General features: G+C 43.4%; 1 protein-coding gene across 3 annotated transcripts in view; it reads left to right on the forward strand.

The window, feature by feature from the left end:
- CDKL2 (cyclin dependent kinase like 2) overlaps window positions 1–23,618 on the forward strand; it is a 36,633-nt gene that overhangs the window by 6,106 nt on the left and 6,909 nt on the right. Inside the window, exons 4-10 of one of the 3 annotated variants that reach the window (XM_048847300.2) lie at window positions 8,651–8,845; window positions 10,027–10,205; window positions 11,173–11,285; window positions 13,454–13,593; window positions 15,377–15,465; window positions 18,620–18,749; window positions 23,102–23,394. In XM_048847300.2, coding sequence (XP_048703257.2) covers window positions 8,651–8,845; window positions 10,027–10,205; window positions 11,173–11,285; window positions 13,454–13,593; window positions 15,377–15,465; window positions 18,620–18,749; window positions 23,102–23,394 — 1,139 coding nt within the window. Of the gene's footprint in view, window positions 1–8,650; window positions 8,846–10,026; window positions 10,206–11,172; window positions 11,286–13,453; window positions 13,594–15,296; window positions 15,466–18,619; window positions 18,750–23,101; window positions 23,395–23,618 lie in introns of those variants that run through there. The other 2 variants (XM_048847301.2, XM_048847302.2) reach the window with 2 other exon arrangements.

Here is a 23,618-nt window from a genome sequence, read left to right on the forward strand (position 1 = left end):
AGGAAAAGGGGTGTAGGGCTTGGGGGGATATTTTGGGGCAAGACGTCTCCAACTGGGCTCTTTCCCTGTTCTTTGTTTAAAATGCTTGGTGGTGGCAGCATATGGTTCAAGGACAAGGCAAAGTTTGTACCTTGGGGAAGTTTTTAACTTAAGCTGGTAAGAATAAGCTTAGGGGGTCTTTCATGCAGGTCTCCACATCTGTACCCTAGAGTTCGGAGTGGGGAAGCCACCTTGACATAAGTCATTTTATGTTTATATTTAGAATATAGCAGCAATCTAGGTGGAACAATTTAGGTATGGTTAGCTACTGTTATTTTTAAAAATACCAATGGTAGATTGATTTGGCAGTTAGCTCAGATCAATGGGGAGTTACTTTTCTGTTTGGTTAGGTGCTGTTCTCAGTTAGCTGGCTGGCACTGACTTTGTTAGGAATGTGTTTGCATGCTCTCTATTCATGAGGGAAGGGTGAAAGAAAATGAGATGCAAATGAACCTGCAAACTTGATTCCCCCTTGACTGCAATTAAAGGCATTCTGTTGGCAGATATTCTCTTCATTTGCCAGTTGGAAACATATTAGTATTGTTAGATGGCTGGAAGTGGAGCATTGCATGTGACAAATTAAAAAAGGGACTTCTATTGTGCTCCTGTACCCCTCTTGCTGTCAGAAGTGTGTGACGCTGTACCTAAAACCACCGGCGTTGGCATACCAGTTCAGAGCAGCGATCTACCTAGTGTGGGATCCTATCTCCAACAATAGCCAGTATGCGATGTTTCATAGGAAGGTGCAAGAACATCTGCATCATGGATAATTGTGGAATAATCTACCCAGAGGGGTAAATTTCTTTCCAAGCCCCATCAGTTAGTGGTTGACTTATGCCATGCACTGAGCAGCTTTATAATCCTTAGATTTGTTTGTTCTGTTTAATGCAACTGGATATTCTGTTATCCATACACATTTCAAATCCTTTTTGAATCCCACTGAGCTCTTGGACTTAGTGTTAGCTTGTGGCCATGAGTTGCATAGACTAATTATACACTGTGGTTTATTAAAACCATATTTTATCCATTTTAAATTTTGTAACTTTCCAGTTCAATTTACTGCCTTCTGTACTATAAGAGGGTAAACAGGACCATCTGATTTACCTTTTCTGTGTCATTCAATAATTTATACACTTTTTTCACATCCCCTTCCACTCATTTCCTTTCTGAATGAAGAGTCCCAGTCTTTTCCATCTCTCTTGATATGGAAGTCTTTCCTTGCCTCTAATAATTTGATTAGCTCCAGTGGTGTGAATTAAAAGGGACGATGTAATCCCCTAGTTACTTGGGATTGGCAGCCAGTGCAGAATACAGAGTCTGCCCAGTTCAGAATGTGGGCCATCGCTCTGTGTACTAGCCAAAGTTTCCTTGCACTCTACAAGGATAGACCTAGGTACAGGAGATTGCAGAGGATAGAGTATTATCCTGGGTCAGATGGGAACAAACGGAGTCCTGGTATTCCCTTGTCCTCTACCCATTCATAACACCAGACTAACATGCTCTTCACACTATGTTGTGCAGATTTCCACAATGTGCCCTTTCCTCTGTCTTGTACAATTTTGATCACTAGTGAAACAGTGTCATCATTAGGCTTCAGCATCAACTCCCCCTATTAAATGAAGGGGTACAATTTACACCTACTGCAGAGTTTTTGTTTCAGGCTGTCAGCAGATTCAGGCAGATATGGCTTCATCACTTAACCCTGGAAATATGAAATGAATGTAATCTTCACAACCGTAAGACACAACTATCCTTTAAAAGTTTGTTAAATGAAAGCTTAGATGCTGAGCATAAGATACAACTACTAGGGAAAAGTTCTGGTTCCCCAATCTGCTGTGAGGCAATCCAGTTTGACCCTGGGTTTTATCTGGTCCATTAGCAGTGATGCTGTGTGGTATCAAGCCCAGGGCATACCCCGCTCCCAGGTATCTTAGAAATTAACTTTTGTTCCTGGATGAAAGAGAGCTTGGCAAAGAGCATTTTACTACTAATATGCCATGGTCCAGTATATGTAGACAGTCAGTGAAAATAAATGTCAGGAGAGTTAATCTTGTTATGTTTCATAGGCTGCAAGCTCCACATGGATGGAGTCTGGTGTCTTTAACAGCTGTGGAATTTTCTCCAGAATCTAAGCTTTAATTAAAAAACAAGAGCTCTTCAGCTCTTATGGCTGTGAAGCAAATACTCATGTCCTAAGCAATGAGTAAACCCATGCTTGAATCTGTAAATAGCCTGAAACTATAGCTGCAGTGTTACCCGCACACTCTAGGGCCCCCCACCTTTACCCTTCCTTAGGCTCAAGGTGTAACCTGGTTAATTTAGGTACCCCCACCCGTCCCCAGATCCTAGGGCTCAGGGTGTAATCTTCTGTTTGGTTGCGGGGCCTCTTACCAGTGAAAGAGCCTTACACAATAATATCCTTAACCTCTATTTATTAACAATTACCAAAACAGAATACACACACTAAGCATGCAATGCTCCCCACTCCCAATAAGGCAGACATACTTTTCTTGATGGCTAGTCGAGATTAGCTTGACTGGGGCTCCAGCTTCTGCCTGTATGGTCGCTAGGGTGTTGAGGTCTGGCAGCTCTGATCTTGGGCTGTGTCCTGGACTTCGGTTCCAAAGAACTTCCTTTTGGACCCCATATCGTTAAGATTTGGGTCCTATTTAGCAAAATCTTAACCAGTCATTTAAAACTGACATACTACAAGACAGTATTTTTCACCAGTCCTAGCCTACTACAAAACAATTCTTTAACCAATCAGATCTTAGTTGATTTAAATCTTTGCAAAATTAGTTCTGCAAGAATCAAAGACTCGGACAGAAACTGTACAGATAAACAATAGAGAAGTAGGGACCATAAAGGCAAAACAATTTAAAAAAAATGTAGATTTCAGAATCACAAACGTTAAGTTACTCCTTGCCGGACAGAATGCTATCAAACAATCTTAAACTTTAAACACCTTACGATCTGTTTCTTTCTCTGGTGCTGGTGGGTACTGTTAGGGCAGGAGCGCCTTCTTAACTGCCCAGTATGACAATTTAGGTGGAATGTGAGGCTGTGACTCTCTGCTTCTTAGCTCATGGCTGCTGCTGTCCTCCTGCGGCTGCTGCTGATTACTGCAGAAAAAGGCCTCAGACCTTACAGTAGGATAGGTGTGAATTGTGCCTCTTTGTTTCAAGTGGTGTTGACTCTGAAACCTAATAATGACAATTTAAATATGAACATGAACTATTTTACTGCTGATCATTTTCACAGTAACACTCAGCTAATGTGCTTACCTATCTTTGTTGGGGGTGTGGCCCTTTAGGGTCCCTGGCTGCTGTCATGGGTGTCTGGGGTGACAAGGGAGCTCATGCTCCCTTTTCCACAGATACGAAGTCACTTTCTCCCTTCCCTGCAAGGAGGTGAGACCCCTGAGCTGCCTCTCCTCCCCAAAACCAATATTCTGCACCTCCTGGGGACCAGAAACTCTAACCACCTCCCACAACTTTTCAGTTGCCCTCCACTCATATGCCTTGAACTCCAGCTTTCTCCTGGCAGCTCCCACTGTGCGTTTAGCTGCTGTCAATGTCCTGTTCTTTGGTACCACGAAAACCTGATGATGGGATAACATACACATAATATCTTATTGGGCAACTCTGGGAATACTATGCTGATTGAATGAGTCACTTTCAGAGTGGATTTTATAAAAGCCTTGGTGTTTGAAAATGCCAAGAATATTGGCACAGCTGAGTAGGACAGAAGCCTGTATATCCATAGTGACATTGCACTCCATATGCTTTATAAAAACATACTTATAAATGTGAATAAGCTGTAACTGGAATATGTTTTGTGCAACAGGTCTCTTGTAAGGTCTCATTACAAAGCTTATCTACTGAGTGTGGTCATCCTGTTTGTTTGCATGTATTATTTCTATGCCTGGAGTTAGGAGAATAAGATATAAACTTGTATTACAGATGTAAACATATTAAGTGGAAGCCATTAAGGGTGCTTGTAAATGGCTCTGTTTACTTGTAAGCCTTCCTGCGTACCTGTGTGCCAGCCAGTGGGTAATGAAGTCTTACAGTGACATGTGACCATGTCACATGATACTGGAATCCATCTTAAACCTGGTGCTTTTCCATTTAGAAGGAGGGGTGGGAACCCAGAGAGACAAAGGGTTCCCACCTTGGGCCAAAGCTATAAAAGAGGGTGGAGCAGGACAAGGGGGGGGCTCAGCCATTAGAGAGCCCCTGTTTACCATCTAAGATGTCCGCTGGAACTAACAAGGACTGTACCAAGGCAAAGGATTGGGCCCAGACTAGGAAGGCGTCTAGTCTGTGAAAGAAGCTTATTGGAACATCTCTGAGGGTGAGATATTACCTGTAATCAGTTTCTTACTGTATTAGGCTTAGACTTGTGTGTTTTGCTTTATTTTGCTTGGTGACTTACTTTGTTCTGTCTGTCATTACTTGAAACCACTTAAATCCTACTTTTTTATACTTAATAAAATCACTTTTGTTTATTAATATACCCAGAGTAAGTGATTAATACCTGGGGGAGCAAACAGAGAGATATGCACAGCTATCAGTGTTATAGAGGGTGGACAATTTATGAATTTACCCTGTATAAGCTTTTTACAGAATAAAACGGATTTATTTGCGGTTTGGATCCCATTGGGAGCTGGGTGCTATAGACAGGTAACCTGCTGAGTGGTTTTCAGTTAAAGCCTGCAGCTTTGGGGGCGTGGTTCAGACCCTGAGTCTGTGCTGCAGCAGGCTAGTGTGTCTGGCTCAACAAGGCAGGGTTCTGGAGTCCCAAGTTGGCAGGAAAAACAGGCTCAGAGGTAATTTCAGCACATCAGGTGACAGTCCCAAGGGGATCTCTGTGACCGAACCTGTCACATCCATGATGTGGAATTTTAGGCCCAGTTTTCCAGAGTCCATAGGACTTATCCAGCAGTCAATTAGCAGGCGTCTGATCTTAGGGAACGTGTGTTCAGTTTGTTATTAAAAGTAACCCAGCACTTGGCTAGGCGTAATAGACTTGATTCCACTCCCTCTTCTGTAAAATACTGCTTAACTGAATTGATTGATTTTGCTGTGTATGGCAGACCTAATAAATAAATTCCTCTCCATAAGTTACAACAAATCTGTCCTGTTTAACAGCCTATTGACTCAATAAAACAGCTCACCCAGTTACAAGACTGATGAGTAGATTTAAAGTGATGTGAAATAGTGAATAAAGAAAAGGAGTACTTGTGGCACCTTAGAGACTAACCAATTTATTTGAGCGTGAGCTTTCGTGAGCTACAGCTCACTTCATCGGATGCATACCGTGGTGAACAGTGCGATTCCCAGCATTTCATCTTTATTTGATCGGGTTCTTTTACTTGGTTGTTCAAGTTCTTTATTAGTAGACTGGGCTTTAGAATTCAATGCCTGTTGTGTCTGTTTAATCCAGGGTTTGTCACCATGGCATCTAAGTACCAAGTGCCTAGTTCCAAAGTCGGAGAGAATTCCCCCTGCTGTGTGGGCCTTCTGCACCTTCCGGGGTGGGCTGTCGTCATGAGACGGTTCTAAATCTCCTTCCATCCCTTCAGCCCAGCCTCACTTCAGTACAACCTCAGCAGTCCTCAAATGATTTTCCCCTTCCAGGCTCATCTGGTACATTTCCCTTTAACCCATAAAGAGCCAGAAGGAGTTGTTTCCCAGCAGAACAGCTAATAGGTCTGGAGTATTACAGGATATTTTGCATATGTTCCTGCACTCTTGCACTTGCATATACAACTTCCACTGTTGTTTTGCTAAGTGACAATGTCAAGCATTACACTTCAGACTTCACTTTCTGCATGATTGCTGGGTAGCGCTGTTCAGATGGACTGCTAGGCTTGGCCTCCTCACAGGTTTTGTACTAGTGTCACTATGGTGGTTTTTCACTGATACAGTTCTACTGGTACAACCCATGTTTTGGCACAGTGACGACGGTATGAAGGTGCATTATACTGGTCTAGCTTATTCCCCTTCCCCAATGGGACTAAACTGTGCCAGCCTAAGGCCTCATCTGCACTACAAAGTCTTGTCGGCGTAGCTATGCTGGCTAGGAGTGCGGGGAAAAAAAATCTCACTCCCTCCAGCAGACACAGCTATGCTGGCAAACCCCTCAGTGTAGACACAACTATGCCAACAGAAGAGTGCTTGTGTCTGCTTAGCTAATGTCGTTGGGACACGTGCTGTAGATATGCCAGCAGAAGAACTTCTGCCAGTTTACGCTGAGTCTATGCTAGGGGTCTCTGCTGGTGTAGCAATATCAGCCAGGACTATACTGCAGACAAGCCCTAAGCCATTTATGCTGGTGTAACAGCATCTGCACTAGAGGGATTGTACCACTTTAAGTATGCTGGTATAATTGAAGCGGTATGACTTGTGTGTAGACAAGGCCTTAGATACTGTGGGTTTTGGACTTGGTGTTCATGTGGTAGCTTTCAAATAAAACACCTTGAAAATGTCTTGTGTGATTTCTTGATTACTTTTCAGAAATATTGGCAACTGCAACATGGATAACAGCTCTCTTTTAGCAGCGTGGGTTTTGTTTTGTTGCCTCTACAGATGATAAGCTAATAACACAAATGTAAAACACTCTAGAGTCGGACTTTGTTCTTGTTAGACTATGGTGGTAAAATGAGTAGGAAACACACCTCCGTGGCTTCATGTGCGGTTTTGACTAACTCTTTTTCTAAACCATCATTTTTTAACAATATCTCAATGGGGCCTCTGTCTCTTTGGTATGTTACTTTTTAACCTGACTCTGCCAGATGAGACATAGTTTAATGGAACCTGTTTAATTGTTAACAGAATTTTAGGGAAGAATGCTGAAGTCTGAACTCTCCATTTGTATTTTAGTTTAAAGGTATTGCAGCACTGTTATTATTTGTTGTAAATATTTACATTATGGGAATGCCCAATGACCCCCGTCAGGATAGGAGCCCCATTGATCCGGGCCCAGTAAAGTCACAGAGAAGAGAGTATCCTTGCTGCAGAGGGTTTACTGTCTGTAAACACATGCAGCCAAAGGGTAAGGTATGGAGTTAACACTTACAAGCACATGAGTATGCTGGTGAATTGGCACAGCTCTGTAAGTTACATTATTATAGACAAGATTTTTGTAATTGTGAGTGGAGAGGGGAGTGGAATGGAATGGAATGGAAGAGAAGAACTGTATGATTTTTGGCAGCACATACCCTCTCCTTCACCTGTTGCAGGATGTGGGGAAGAGTAAAGGGTGAAGAATTTTCACCGTGTAGGCCCTTCCCTGAGATACGTGCACTTGCCTTCAGTGGCTCCTCTAACAGCTGCTAGAATACAGCAGGAGCATCCCTGGAAGACTCTGTTCCTGTAGGACTGGCAGGGATGGGTGATTGTGAACAGCTGGGGCTTGTATTTCCTACACTGTGTTAGAACATGACCTTGAGGAGCCGGGCTAAGCAAGACAATGTTGGACATGACAGGAACAAGCTGTGTTTAACATTGTGTTAACTGTTTGTGGGTAATACTGTGGGTAAGGTTTGTTCCTGGCCAGCTGAGATAAGGTTAACTATGACTGCCCCTGTCTATCCTGAGCATAAAGTCGTGTTTGGCAGCATGTTATTTACTGTAATGCCTTGAGGATGTGATCTACCGTGACTGAATTTTCGAGTAAAAACTAGCCCCCTTGTCGTCTACGCTAGGGGACCTCTTGGGGTTCTGGTTTGCCTCTGCAGGGGCAGAAATCATTCCTGTGGACAGGTCAGTGCAGGATTGTATTGTTAGGGTCATATCCTGACCCAAATACTTAAGCCCATACTAAATTTTACACATGCGAATAATCCCTTTTAATTTAAGTGCATGCTTATGTTTACACATTCACTAAAGTCTTTGCAAGATTGAGGCCCAACTTACTACCAGTCACCTTTACAGGGGCAGGACTCATGAACTGTAGAGATCTAAATCCAGTTGCTGTGAACTATGTACCAAAGAGCGGAGGTGGGCTTTGAAAATTCCCTTTATGAATACAATAATGAGCTTCTCAGTGTCAGCCTTTCTATTGTAAACTAAATATGGATGTGTATTTACTCACTTGCTTTTTCTGACTCCGGTAAAAAGTGTACATGTGCCACTTCGACTTATGAAATTAAAGTTATTTTCTCTGGAGAAGCATCTGGCACTGGCCACTGTCAGAGACAGGATATTGGCCTACATGGACCATTGGATTGACCCAGTATGGCCGTTCTTATGAGACCCTCAGGACCCAATTTTAAACATAAAACAGCACAAGTGTCATGTCAAAGATGACAGGTTTCAGAGTAGCAGCCGTGTTAGTCTGTATTCACATAAAGAAAAGGAGTACTTGTGGCACCTTAGAGACTAACCAATTTATTTGAGCATAAGCTTTCGTGAGCTAGCTCACAAAAGCTTATTCTCAAATAAATTGGTTAGTCTCTAAGGTGCCACAAGTACTTTTTATTTATGTCAAAGATGAGAGGGTGTTTGGGATACCAGGTGCATTGCAATTAAGTTTTCGGGCTCTAGGTCTTTTATGCTGGTAAATGCTGATATGTTCTCATAAAGTATCTATTGTTTTATAACAGCAACTTCGACATGAAAATCTGGTGAACCTGCTGGAAGTGTGTAAGAAGAAGAAACGATGGTATCTGGTGTTTGAATTTGTGGATCATACACTTCTCGACGACCTTGAGCTGTTTCCACATGGACTAGATTACAATAGAGTTCGGAAATATTTATTTCAGATTATAAAAGGAATAGGATTTTGTCATAGTCACAATGTAAGTAGATTGATGAGGTTAACTTTGCATTTTAAAAAAACTCAATGGATGAGTAGCTGCTAAGTACTTATTTTAAGTAAAGCTTCAACTGGAAAGAAATATGTAAAGTATGTAAATGTTAATAGTGACAGTATTTCATAGAAAAAACAACGAGGAGTACTTGTGGCACCTTAGAGACTAACAAATGATTTGGGCATACGCTTTCGTGGGCTAAAACCCACCATGAAGTGAATTTTAGCCCACGAAAGCTTATGCCCAAATAAATTTGTTAGTCTCAGAGGTGCCACAAGTACTCCTCGTTCTTTTTGCTGATACAGACTAACATGGCTACGACTCTGAAACCAGTATTTCATAGGAATTCCCAGAGTGACTCAAACCCAAGGTCCATCCAACCCTCTAGCCTGTGGGTCTGTCCAATCCTCTGATGGTGGCCAGCACCAACTGTTTCAGAGGAAGATGTAAGAACTCTGTAATAGGCAGATGTGGGATAATCTGTCCATCGTGGTCTCCAGTGGTTAAAGATTTATTTAAGCCCTGAAGTAGGAAGTTTAATAGCTCTTCAAAATTTTTTGTTGTTAATTTTGATTCTGGATATTCATGATGGCTCTTTAAATATTAACTTTTTAGAATCTTGTTAAATTGTTGGATTCAACTTCCTGTGACAACAAGCTCTTCCGTTTAATCTCACATTGTGTGAAGAAGCATTTTCTTGTATATCTGGGAAATTGATATCGTGTTAGTGCATAAAAATTCTTTACTGTCAGCGGCATGATAAACCCAAAGCACTGAGATGTCTCGGCACAACACTTACAACTTTTATTCTTCAAATAAATGGTCAAGGCCAGATTTTCAAAATCAGGCACATAATTTGTGTCTGCAAAATATCTGTGGTAGGTAACTTCATGTGCAAAGGACACACTCCCATGCACAAAATGATCATTTGTATGCAAAATAGATGTTTGTGCGCGCACATGCATGTTTTGGCACGTGCTTTGTGCACTGACTGTGTATACATGAATGTCTTGAAGACTCAGCTTAGGTATCCTCTGTGCAGGTGAAAGCTTCGTTTTTACATACATACAATGGAATTAGATTTTTTCGTGGGTCAGTCTACGGAATGTAAATTCTCATGACGGAGAAATAGGAAGTTCTTCAATTATACTTTTTGCTTCTCTTGTTAGATAATACACAGAGACATTAAACCGGAAAATATATTGGTCTCCCAATCAGGAGTTGTAAAACTCTGTGATTTTGGATTCGCTCGTGTCCTGGCAGCCCCTGGTGAAGCTTACACTGACTATGTGGCGACACGATGGTACAGAGCTCCGGAACTGTTGGTTGGCGATACCAAGTATGGCAAGTAAGAAAATGGACAGGAGAGTTTGCAGAGGGTTTTCCCTGCTTTGCAGACAAATTACGAGGCGGCTTTTCCGCCATAACTGTAATAACACAACTCCTCCTCCTCTTCGGAAACAAGCCTCTACCCCCAGTACAGTTTCTATAACGCACAAAGATAGAGGAGCCAGAGACTCAATCAAGTCCCCTAGGGTCCTCCCTCTTGCCAATCTGTTTTACATAGAAGCTGCTTGAGTACTATGGTGATGGGCGAAGGCAGTGGAGAACCCTGAGATGGATGGCTAGCTCCTTCCTATCATTTTCAGACAGAAAGATGCTAACAGCATTGTGGATTCTGAAGGCTGCAGGTTGTATAGTGGAGGAGAATGCTAATTAGATGGGTGGTAGGCCCCTCAGAACTTTGACAGATATGTGGGGGGCCCTGTTGGGGTGTGAGTGGAATTAATGGGATTTCTTTGCATTGAGGATCATTCCTGTAGACTTGGTCAGTACTCCCATGGACTTTAATGGGAGAAATCCTGGTTTGGTCCCTTTACATTTTTAATGCTGCTTGACATACCTCTTTTTAAAAATGTATGTACATATTATCTCTTTATAGAACCTTAAATCCACCTTCAGCAAATAAATCTTAAAAACAAATCCCTCCTTAGGAAAGAGCGTCTCCACTTCTGCCTCGTTAATAAGGGGGGAAATGCTAGAGCGTGTTATGTTACATGAGGGTGGGCAGCATCATTAATCAAAACCTTAGTTCACAAAACAGATCTTTTTTTATGCCTGGTTAAAACTGAAAACAGTAATTTTGCCGCAGGCAAAAACCATGCGCTGTCCAGGGCAATGCTATGTCAGGCCATGCATCCTGCAGTAACCTTCTGGGCAATGAACACCGGCAACTTTGGGCTCAGATGTAAGAAAGAAACTACCCTGAGATGGTTTTGCCGGCGCTGGTTTCAGTCTCTGTGCTTTTCTTTCAGAGCTGTGGATGTGTGGGCCATTGGCTGTCTGGTCACAGAAATGCTAACAGGAGAGCCCCTGTTTCCTGGGGACTCGGACATTGACCAGCTGTACCATATCATGAAATGTCTGGGTAAGAATGTGTCAGCTTTTTTCTGTGTTTAACTAGCAAAGGCTTATGATACGTCGTGGCAATGAAAAAAGGGTGGCACTGGGAGTAGTGTAAGCAAACACTGTGCAAACAGTCTTGCCAAAGTGCCTGATTCTTGCCTTAATGCACTCATGCTGTTTCAGTCGGGGCGGGGGAGAAAGTTGGTAAAGACGGATGATTGGACCGAAACAGGGTGTTTTTTTTGTTATGTGGACAAATGTCCTCTTGGGCTTTGAAGACTCCCAGATGTATTTCATTTCACCTCTCGCCTCCCAGGCTGGAACGTGGATATTTTTTGTTAATGATTACAGCACTGTAAGATTTGAAAATACCACAATCTGTCCTCTTTGCTGTAGCTGACTGGGACTGTTGGAAGCAAGCTGGTCTTGCGTTATTAGCAGTCAAAGGTTATGCCATGTAGATGTGGCCATGTCCGCTCCTGATGGGAAAGGAAGCAGCTTCGTTGCCAAGGGAATATTTAAAATAATTCTCTAGGCTACCACAGCCATCTGGCTAGCCAGAAGCCGCCAGGTTCCTAATGGCACCCCTAGGCTGCAGACTTCAGGAGCGAAAGCGCCCTCAGTTAAAGGGACAGAAAGTGCACCTGCTGTCTCCTTGAGTTTCCCCCCTCATCCCACTGTCCTCACCTCTATCTTATCCGGACTGAGCCTCAGCTAGCATGCACTCATCCAAGCCACAGACCTTGGCCAGCCGCTGCGGAAGCCAAAAGACCACAAGTTGGAGCTGGTGAAAGGAAGAACTTGGTCAGAATGCTGCAGGTACCCCAGGCGGTCTCCCTAGTGGCCTTATGTACGGTAGCCCCCGAACAGGAAGGGGGAGAGTGGAACCCAGCCATGCCCCCTGCAGGAGAGCTCTCAGCAGGGGAGCATGCTCCTGGTGCTGCTGGCTGGGTTCTTTCAGAGAAATCCATGGCACGTCTGCACCTTGAGAACTGCATGCAGTTCTGGTCACCCCATCTCAAAAACACATGTACTAGAAATGGAAAAGGTACAGAGAAGGACAACAAAATGATTAGGACATGGTACAGATTCTGTGAGAGGAGAGAGTAATAAGACTGGGACTGTTCAGCTTGGAAAAGAGACAACTAAGGTGGGGTATGGTAGAAGTCTGTAAAATCATGAGTGGTGTTAAGAGAGTGAATAGGGAAGTGTTCTTTACCCCTTCCCATCACACATGAACCAGGGGTCCCACAATGAGATTAATAGGCAGCAGGTTTAAAACATGCAAAAGGAAGTACTTTTTCACACAACGCACAGTCAACCTGTGGAACTCATTGCCAGGGGATGTTTGGAAGGCCAAAAGTATAACTGGGTAAAGAAAAACAACAACTAGATAAGTTCATGGAGGATAGGCTTATCAATGGTTATTAGCCAAGGTGGTCAGGGGCACAACTCCATGCTCTGGGTGTCCCTAAGCCAAGCCCCCAACTGCCAGAAGTCAGAACTGGATGGTGGAGATGAATCACTTGATAATTGCCATGACCTCTTCCTTTCTTCTGAAGCATCTGTCACTGGCCAGAAGACAGGATGCAAGGCTAGATGGACCATTGGTCAAACCCACTATGGCTGTTCTGATGTTCTTAGAAGCAGTAACAGTCACTCCAGTTAAACTGCCCATTCCTGCCGAGGTCCATAACTGAACTCCCAGCATCAAAGGCAGTAGGTAGAGCTAAATGAATCATGACATGCGAGAAGTGGTGACTGGGGTGCTGGGGCAGCAGCGTTTTGAGAACATTAATTCCTTTATATGCTGTAAAACGGAGTGGGTCTCCTTTAGCCTGAAAATGGAACCAGAGTTCATTTTGCTTGTAGAAAGGAAGAGAGACCCCACAAAGGCATCACTGAAGGATCTCAGTCTCTAAGGTTAGTCTGGGCCAGGTTGAGGGCTAGAGTTTTCTCTGCCAAGAAAAGCCTTTTCGTATTGGCTGTCTTTGAGGTTCTAGATCCAAAATGTCCGATAGGATAAAGAACCACAGTGAGACCGCTGAGAGCTTTAGCTAGTGTAAGGAAAATGGTAACATTTACTGGCACGGACATCCTGACATCTACAATCGAGCAGAGGGCTACAGTCTGTGCTAAGCTTTGTGTACGCAGTTGTGGTCCCATAACAATATAACCTACCCATTCCAGGCAACTTAACTCCACGGCATCAAGAGCTGTTCTATAAAAATCCACTCTTTGCTGGAGTGAGGTTGCCAGAGGTCAAGGAGGTCGAACCTCTTGAAAGACGGTATCCCAAGCTTTCTGCTGCAGTGTTAGATTTAACAAAGGTAATTAATTATTTTGGAAATGCCTTGGTCTTCTGCTTTCTCCTTCTGTCCATCTTCCCTTTGCTCTTAAGGTTCTGTGATTTAGACTGAGGGGAAGAGGGATCAAAAATGCAAGGGGGAGGCTGCATTTCTGGCTGTCTGTCAGTTCCCGGTCTAATGAACAATTAGCTGGGTTAGCAGTTGAAAAAAAACATGATGCACAGCCTCTTCCTTTCAACAAAACACTTTGCTGCTATGATTTATTGTGTCCTCATCCCCTTGTCTGGGCTTTCTGCTTCCAGCTTTGGCTGTCCTTCTTACCCTGGGACAACGGGGTCCTGACCCCCCTTGTGTCACCCCACTTATCGCTTCTCCACTCAGGGGCATCATTTGCCAGGGGGACAGTTGCCCCCTTAGACTTTTCGTAGGTCTATTTTCTCCACTGCCACCCGACTCCCCTGCACCTCCCATAGGCTCTGTAGCTGTGCCACTGGCAGAGGGAGGATAGGCCCTCTCCTGTCGCCTTCTACCTCATTGACTGAATGGGGATGGAGCTGAGGCCCCCACTCCTTGTGGGGTTGGTGATGGTTGGGGAAGGAGACTCTGAGAGGCTCTCCTTCCTGCCTGGATCCCTGGCCACTGAGCGGAGGGAGCAAGAGCTGTGGTCCCTGCTCCACATGCTTCGTTCCCCTCTCACATGGAGCTGCTGGTAGGGTGATGGTGGTAGGAAGTAGGGTCTAGTCGGGCTAGTGACTTGGAGGCCCCATTCAGTACTGATTCCAGCCCAGCTGTGGTGGGTAGCCCACCCACCCAGGGTACAGTTTTCGGGGAAAGGCTTTGAAGGTGGGTGGTCCCTTGGAATACGTGGCAGCTGCCATTTTAGCTGACAGCAAGGTTGAACTGGGGACCTCCAGAGCTGAAAGCATGAATCTCTGGTTTGGGCACAGAGCGGGACAGGTAACACATGCTGACCAGTGTGTTACAGATGCAAAATCCTAGCAAGGAGCAGTTAAAACACCCTTTCTCTCTGGGATGTGATTTTATATTGTGTGGCCGTGTGGGGAGCAACTTTCTCTCCCTATAGCTAGCTGCATTCAGCGTGCATACTCTATGACCCACAGAGCCACTTATCTGTAACTCCTGGAGTTGGTACCTTTCCTTGTAAAGAACGGAAGCAAGTAGGTCTGTCGCTTGATGGTGGGGAGGAGTAGATAGGAGTCTGCCCTTCATCTTCCTCCCCAGAATTTTCTGCCTCTGTTACAATGGCAATTAGCCTCTAGAAAACCCTCAATTTTGCCTTAGCCACTTTAGATTTTTAGTTTTGAGAAAATATGAATTGAACATTGCTGCTGCTACTGTGTGTGTTTGTGCGTGCAATACAATAATTTTGTTGGCCAAATAAAATAACACTTTGAACACAACTTATTTGGTTTCTAATGCTTAACGTTATCCATACTGTAAAATCCTGGCCAAAAAATTAAAATAATCAAAATTAGAGAGATGGTTACAGTTTAGGAGAAAGCAGATTGATGTCTGTCAGTGAAAGGCAGCAATTCTATATAGAAAGAGTTTCCAAGTGTCATTGACTAAAATAGATGCAGCAAGCAAACATTGTTAAATTCCTCCAGTTTGTCCTCCCTGGTTACATCCCTTAATCACACCGTAGCAGTGTTTTCTTCTATAATTTTGGGCCTTGTTTGTTTGTTTTCTTACTTTCTCTTTAGTGACTTTTATTTAGAAATATCAAAGATTTTTCATTTGATGCTACTGCAGTTGCCTACCAAACTTTACCTCGGTCTTTTAGAAATGCTTGCAGATCGATCCGGACAAAAGGCCATCCTGTGCTGACCTACTGCAGTGCGATTTCTTTAACAAAGATGGATTTGCGGAAAGGTACGTTGTCTGTTTGCTTCTTGGTCAAAATGGCCGTGTGAGAGAAGGAGGCAATGCCACTGAGCTCTGTGAGGTTCCATGCTGTGTTTGCAGGGCTCGCAGTTAGAAAGAAAACCAAGACTTTACTTGTAAACTGAGCACATTTGATATGGAAAATGCCAGACAGTAAACATGGAGCCCAGCACAGTGCCCTTTTTACCTAGTCATTTTGCAGAGTAGAATTGCGCTTCCGGGTAAAGAGCTGCCTTCAGTGTGGTTAGCATTACACCAGTATAGTACTTGCTGCATGTTTAGCAGAAAAAAGAAAATTATTATGCCCAGGGAAAGTTAGAGAATTGCCTATAAATAAATATTCGTCAAGTTATTGCCATAAAATGCACAGAAAAGGTACTAGAAATCAGTGTGTGAATTATTTGTTTTATCAGGTTTGTTCAGTTTTTCTCAACAAAATTTGAGTAATTCTAGATCAGGGGTTCTCTCACTTCACTGCCCTGCGACCCCCTTCTGACAACAAAAATTACTACATGACCCCAGGAAGGGGGACTGAAGCCTGAGCCTACTCGAGTCCTGCCACCCTGGCCGGGGGGGGCCAAAGCCTGAGCCCCTCTGCCCTAGGCTGGGGGAAGGGGGCAACGTCAAAACCCAAGGGCTTCCGCCCCACGTGGAGGCCTGTAACCTGAGTCCCACCACTCAGGGCTGAAGACCTTGGTCTTTGGCTTCGGCCTAGGGCAGTGGGGGTCGGGTATTGGCCCAGGGCGGTGGTGCTTGAGCTTGGGCCCCAGACACCAGCAAGTCTAATGCCAGTCCTGGCGACCCCATTAAAACGGGCTCACGACCCACTTTGGGGTCCCAAACCACAGTTTGAGAACTGCTGTTCTAGATGATTAAATAATAAAACACAATTATACTTAACTTTATCTGAGTGTGGCAAAATATTGTAATCCTAGTAAGTCAGACCTGGAGTGGCCTAGTTAAGTAGTACAGCACATGGTCGCATATACAGCATGTTCCACAGTCCATTAAAGTCAATGGAGCGCTCCCACTGGCTTTAGTGGGTTTCCAAGCCCATATACGCTCGTTACACTGAGTCTTGTTCAGAGCGGTAGCCGTGTTCATCTGTATCGGCAAAAAGAATGAGGAGGACTTGTGGCACCTTAGAGACTAACACATTTATTTGAGCATAAGCTTTCGTGGGCTAAAACCCACTTCATCTAATGCGTGCAGTGGAAAATACAGGAGGAAGATATAGGACCTAATGGCATCAGCCACACTATCAGAGGCTCGTTCACCTGCACATCTACCAATGTGATATATGCCATCATGTGCCAGCAATGCCCCTCTGCCATGTACACTGGCCAAACCGGACAGTCTCTGCGTAAAAGAATAAATGGACACAAATCAGATGTCAAGAATTATAACATTCAAAAACCAGTTGGAGAACACTTCAATCTCTCTGGTCACTTGATTACAGACCTAAAAGTAGCAATACATCAACAAAAAAACTTCAAAAATAGACTCCAACGAGAGACTGCTGAATTGGAATTAATTTGCAAACTGGATACAATTAATTTAGGCTTGAATAGAGATTGGGAGTGGATGGGTCATTACACAAAGTAAAACTATTTCCCCATGTTTATCCCCACCCCCCACCGTTCCTCAGATGTTCTTGTCAACTGCTGGAAATGGCCCACCTTGATTATCACTACAAAAGGTTCCCGCCCCTGCCCACCCACACCCCTCCCCCACTCTCCTGCTGGTAATAGCTCAGCTTAAGTGATCACTCTGGTTACAGTGTGTATGGTAACACCCATTGTTTCATGTTCTCTGTGTGTGTGTGTGTGTATATATATATCTTCCTACTGTATTTTCCACTGCATGCATCTGATGAAGTGGGTTTTAGCACACAAAAGCTTATGCTCAAATAAATTTGTTAGTCTCTAAGGTGCCATAAGTACTCCTCGTTCTTTTTACTGAGTCTTGTGTTATTTGCTAAGTAGCAAACTAATGTGAATAAGGATCGCTGATAAGGATCGACACCAGTTTATATTCTTGAATTCTTGTGCAGGCAGGTGCTAAAATGGGGGACACATAGGATATTACCTAATTTCTGATGCAGAAATTATGTGTGTTCTTTTTTTCCAAGTGACCTCTTCTCTAAAATGCCAGGAGCAGAGTACCACCAGTTTCACAGAAGCATTTAGTCCTGCTCCTATTAAATTCAATGGCAAAACACCCTTGGCTCCAGTGAGAGCAAGAGCAGGCCCCTTGATAGTACAATGGATGCCACTTAATAGCAATTCTGATGTTAACAACTTTTGGTTAATAACAACATTTTGCTGGGAACCAAACCTTTCCCATTGACTGTAAATTAATAGGATTCAGAGACTGGCAATAGACATGCTGCTTATTGACAGCTATTTTTGGAAGAAAGGCCCTGGCTGCAGGCAGATTTGGGGGACTGCAACCTGAAAAGGCGCGTCCCAGGGCTTCTTTTGCTGGCTGCAGCCGCACAAACCTGTCTTTCACTTATTGGCAGCCTTCAGATATGTTACCAACTTTTTGCTGGGAACAGAGAGATTGCGAATAACGGAATCTATATTAATTCCATCTGTTGACCCAGAGCACAAGAGCAAGTGTCCTCTTTAATAATGTTTCAGTGATGTGGCTGTACTAATATCCATAAATGACACAGACAACTTCATTCTTTGTTGCGTGCAGCAGAGAGAGTCACTGACCTGGAACACAGGACATAAGTTTCCTACCCCAAAAATGAATGCTGTACCCGTGTCTCCGTGTTTATTCCGCAAAAAGTGTCCAGCATTGCGTTCTATTGGATGATGTCTCCTAACTAGCACCAAACCCCATCACGCTATATTCCCCAGCAATATCTAAACTCAAGCCAAATTAGTGCACGATCTTCATTTGTTTTAATTGCCATGTATGTTTTGTTAGATGTATAGATTCAGGCCACACTAACTTGTGAGGCTTTTTCCTGGGTAATCCAGTTTGGCCAATTTCTCATTTTAAAAAATGTAATCGTTTGTTTGACTTCAAAAGAGACGTAATTTGACTGGGCTGGGGGTGGACACCAAGTTGTGTAGATTTAGTACTAATGGAAGTTGCTTTGTGTGTTTGTTTTTAATATGGAATGTAGATTTGCTCAGGAGCTTAGGTTAAAGATTCAGAAAGATGCCAGGGACCATCCTTTGCCAAAAAAATCAAAAATTAGCAAAAAGGACAAAGACGATTCTTTAGGAGAAGAAAGAAAAATGCTGGATATCCAGGTGAGTAGATCTTGTTTTTGTTTTCCATAATAGTATTCATTTAATCTTTTAAAAAATCCATCGGTGTGTGTGCATATGCCCCCCATCTGTAATTACATAGGGAAAGATATAGATATTTTTACATTCCATTATTAAAAATGTACCTTCTTTCATCACTTTCCGGTAAGGCAAGTGTAACTCTTGGAAATATGCTTTTGTAATCTAGAGCTGTTGAATTTTTTTTCCAATAAATCTGGTCAGTTGTCAGGAAACAACGTTTTGTGAAACTATTGCTTTTCTTGAAAATGTTAATCTTTTGCAAGTTTTTGACCAACTTTTTTCATTTATCGGTTTTTAGCATTCACTTACCATGTTTGGTTTTATTTTTCTCCATCTCTACATTTGACTGGTCAACTAAGGTGCATTGGAAAATTTTAGTCATAAAACAGAATAAAAAATTATGCTTTTAAAAATGGGTGGAAAAATTTGATTTAAAAAATAATTTTGAATGGTGAAAAACTGGCCAGTTTATTAAACCAGTGAAATGAAAGAACCTTTGAAATTTTCAGTTATTTTCCCTTACCCCAGCTGTATATCTTATACCTAGATTAAATCACTGCCGAATGCAAGACAAGGCTACCCTTGTAGGTCACTCTGAATCTATAACTGATGCAGAAAACCTTGTGCACCAGCTGGGCAGTGTTAGTCACGGGCAAAATATTAAACCTGCTCCCTGTCAATTCTGTTGCTGAGTCCCATACAGCATACAGGCTGTGATATGAAAAACCCGCAGCTTCATTCTGGGCTCTCGGCTGTGGCTGTTGAGATCAGTTGTGGTGGTTGGTGCTGTATCATTTCGCAGGGGTAATTCTCTGGAGACTGGTGACAAGACCTCCTCAGCGGAGGACCTGGGTCAAGATTTTCAAGTGACTGGTGATTTTGGGTGCCTCAGTTCTTGGGTGTCCTACCTGAGACACTTTTAAGGGACCTGATTTTCAGAGAATGGGTTCTCTGTAAGGTCTGCATCATTTGGTCCTGCATCAATGTTTGTACATTATTCCCCCCCCACACAATTGTTCTCTCCACATTGTGGTCTGGGTGAGCATCTGCCACCTATGTTGAAAAGAGATCCTTGTGTTTAATTTCAACATTATTCCAAGTGCAGATGCTATAGAAAATTCATGCCATTCGATAATTGTACATTATCCAACTCTTTTATATATTTTATAGTCCGCAGTTTGGTGTCTATAAATACTGTTGCTCATAAGCTTTGTACTCTGAGGCAATCCCAAGGCCTGTAAATTAACATTTTATTCACAGGGGAGAAATGTGGCTGGGGGAAAGTCTGATTTTGGGTTCTATTTTAATTGAGAAGCAAATGCACCTGTGGATTGCTGATCAAACCTAAAAGGGCGTGTGTTTTAATTCCGTCGGTGTTTGTTCCAAACTCTTTAAAATGACTGTGCTAAAAAAAGAGAAGGGACCTTCATGTCTGAGCTGCGTTTTATTTCCGTTAACGCTTGAGTTTATGTTTTGCCTTTTTGGTACTTTAAAGGTCTCATAACTGAAAGCTGTATACACATTAATCCTGTTTTCTTTGAGGCAACTGCAGAATCCACTTAGGAAAGGAATTTTTCTGGATTCATTAACATGCAGAGCAACACTTCTGTTATATATTCCATGTTAAGCAACTTCAAAAGGGAACCGATTAGATGGCAGCTGACTCTTGCAAGGTCAGATGAGAAAAAGCTATGTAGTGCTCAAGCCTTTAAAATACAACTGGTGCAACAGACATCTAAGGAAAGACTTTATGTGGCCCAATCATTGCTCTTGCCAGGCAGTGAATGTCCAGCAAACTTACTGGACTAATGGGTAGCTTTCACTTACTGGAAATAGCATCTATCCAGAGAGCAGGAAGGGGCTTGCTGGGTGAAGCATGCTTTTAAAATACATTTGGATAAGGTATTCCAGATCTCATGTAAAGCCTCCTGTGCATTATTTCTTTATGTGCAGAAATGTGGGATTTCCTTTTGGCTTCCTTGCTAAGCCCCAGAGGAATCTTTCCTCCTCCTTTTCGGAGGTAGAGGGAGTGCTAAACTCTATATAGCAAAATGACTGCCAGGAAGCAGCATCTCCAGATACAAGGGTCTTACTGTAGGTCTAAGTCATCACATACACCCTCTTATATTATGTGTGTATAATGTTATACATTTCCCTTCCTTGCCTTTGCACCAGCCAGTATTCAGGGTAGTTCTATTGGTACTGAGAGAGGTGAGCGTTAGGGACTTGAAGTCTGGCCCTTGGAATCGGCAAGCCCTGAGCATTAATCCTGGCTCTGATGCAGACTCCATCTGTGGCTGTGAGCAAGTTGCTTAAACCATTTTCCTCAATTCCCAGTAGGTAAAATAAGGATGGTACATGGTTACCTGCCAACCATGCAGAGCTGTGATGAGGGTTTATTAAAGCGTGTAAATCAACTGATTTCAGAGTAACAGCCGTGTTAGTCTGTATTCGCAAAAAGAAAAGGAGTACTTGTGGCACCTTAGAGACTAACCAATTTATTTGAGCATGAGCTTTCGTGAGCTACAGCTCACTTCATCAGATGCATACCGTGGAAACTGCAGCAGACTTTATATACACACAGAGAATATGAAACAATACCTCCTCCCACCCCACTGTCCTGCTGGTAATAGCTTATCTAAAGTGATCATCAGGTTGGGCCATTTCCAGCACAAATCCAGGTTTTCTCACCCTCCACCCCCCCACACAAATTCACTCTCCTGCTGGTGCTAGCCCATCCAAAGTGACAACTCTTTACATAATCAAGTCGGGCTATTTCCTGCATAAATCCAGGTTTTCTCACATCCCCCCCACCCCCATACCGAGCACAACATTATGTTGAATCACTGCTCAGATGTTGCAGATCCCTGACCCAGACTTTCGCTGTAAATCCCACTCTAGGGACTGGGGTCTGCCTCAGAGTGATATTTATCCCTGCTCTTGTTCCATTTCTTTGGAAGTAGGTCAGGATAGCTCTATTTTCTCTTAGACTTCTCTGGCCTATCTGCCTCTTCAAAGCACCAGTGATTCCAAACGCCCTCCACCCATCCTCCTTTCAGCCCTCTCCTGCTCTCAGATGGGTTTCTCCATTGGGCAGCTCTCGCCAGCTGTGCCTTGCAAGAGCATGGGAGGTGTCTGTCCCGTTATGCCCATGCGTTGAATAACATGATTAGCCCTCATGCACAGTACCCAGGAGTCCTTTTGTCTCAGAGCCTCTGGCAATGAAAAGCTGTAGGTGTCAGGCTAGGATCAGAATAATGGGTTGCAGCTTGTGTTTAAAACACAGAACCCACCACAAACAAAAAACCCCTATTCTTGCCACCAGCCAGCTAATGTAGCTGTAGTCACGTGCCCTCCCTTAAGGGAAGTTACAGTAAACGTTTGCTTAAATGTGGCTGAGTAGGCTGATGGTGCCTTCATACCAGAGCCTAGAAATGTGTGTTGCCAAAGCCCCAGCTGATGTGGGGGTCTCATCCCCCGTGATTTAGTCCATCAGTTTTGTATGCCTTCTTCACGGTGCATGTCACTGCACTTTTGGCACATGTTCATTTCAGAAATATTATGCTCCATAACTAAACATCCTCTAGTTACTGGTGTGTTACATGTACCTTGACCTGGTGGGAAGGGATGCTCAGTTGAGTGAGGAATAGACATTGGGCTGGTCTAGCCTTAAAAATTTGATCAACCCAGTCACTCAGGGCTGTGAAAAATGCCACTCCCTAAGCACTATAGTTAGGTTGACCTTACCTCTAGTGCGGACACAACTAGGTCGATGGAAGAATTATTCCGTTGATCTAGGTACCATCTCTCGGAGAGACAGATTAACTACACTGATGGAAAAACCCTTTCCATCAATGTAGGAAGCATCTACACTACAGTGGGACAATTACAGGGCCGCAGCTGTGCCACTGTAGTGTAGACGTGTCCTGCACCACGATTACGCTCTGTTAGTGCTATTTTACTAGGGACATAGGTGATATGAGAGAGCATGCCCTTTAATTTTCCTAAACATGTTAAAAACCAAACCAAACCTCTTTTGGTCCGTTACTCCTGCATTGATGGGATGTGATAAGGTAAGTTATTTACTTACATAGGATGGTGAGACTTGATAAGTCTTTTGTGAATTATGAACTCTACTTTCTGCTGATGGAAAACAGGTGTTTTCTTCATAACATCACTACACTTCTACCAGAATCTCACCGCTCCCTACGAGTGTCTGCCTTCTGTTCTTTTTCCACACACACTGCCATAAGTTAATGTTAACATCCGTTCTAACCCCCAATAGGCAGAGTGACATTTCTCTTTCTGAACAGGACTTCAACATTGATCCAAAGATCAAAGATGCTAAACTGTTCAAGGTGAAATTATCCAAAGCTGAGGTGGAGAAAGCGGACCGATCTTCCAATATGAGCTGCCTGTATGACAGCGGAACCAGTCAGTTCAAAACAGTCCCTCCGACAAGCATGAAAGACTCCAGCAGCAGCTTGGATTACATAAAGAACCCAGGCATGGTTATTCCTCCCATTATCCCGAACCTTGCCACCATCACACCCAATATAAGTGTTAACTCTGGGAAGGGAACTATTCCTGGAACCCATAATTACAGGTATGGAAGCTAAATCGAACAGCAGAGGAGTTTAGCAAATGCTCCTGAGGGAGTGACAATGTTCTGAGAGAGTCATGGAGTGACATTGCTACAATGAAGGGGGTTAAATGTATTTTGGGCAGGGCAGGGTTGGGTGGGTGGGTGGTAAAAGGTTTTCAGTGGTAGGGGGGAGGGGCTGTAATTGTATTTTGATATTATGGAATTTCAGAGTTAGAATCTCTGCT

The sequence above is a fragment of the Caretta caretta genome, chromosome 4 (assembly GCF_965140235.1).
Source record: "Caretta caretta isolate rCarCar2 chromosome 4, rCarCar1.hap1, whole genome shotgun sequence".
Lineage (NCBI taxonomy): Eukaryota > Metazoa > Chordata > Testudines > Cheloniidae > Caretta > Caretta caretta.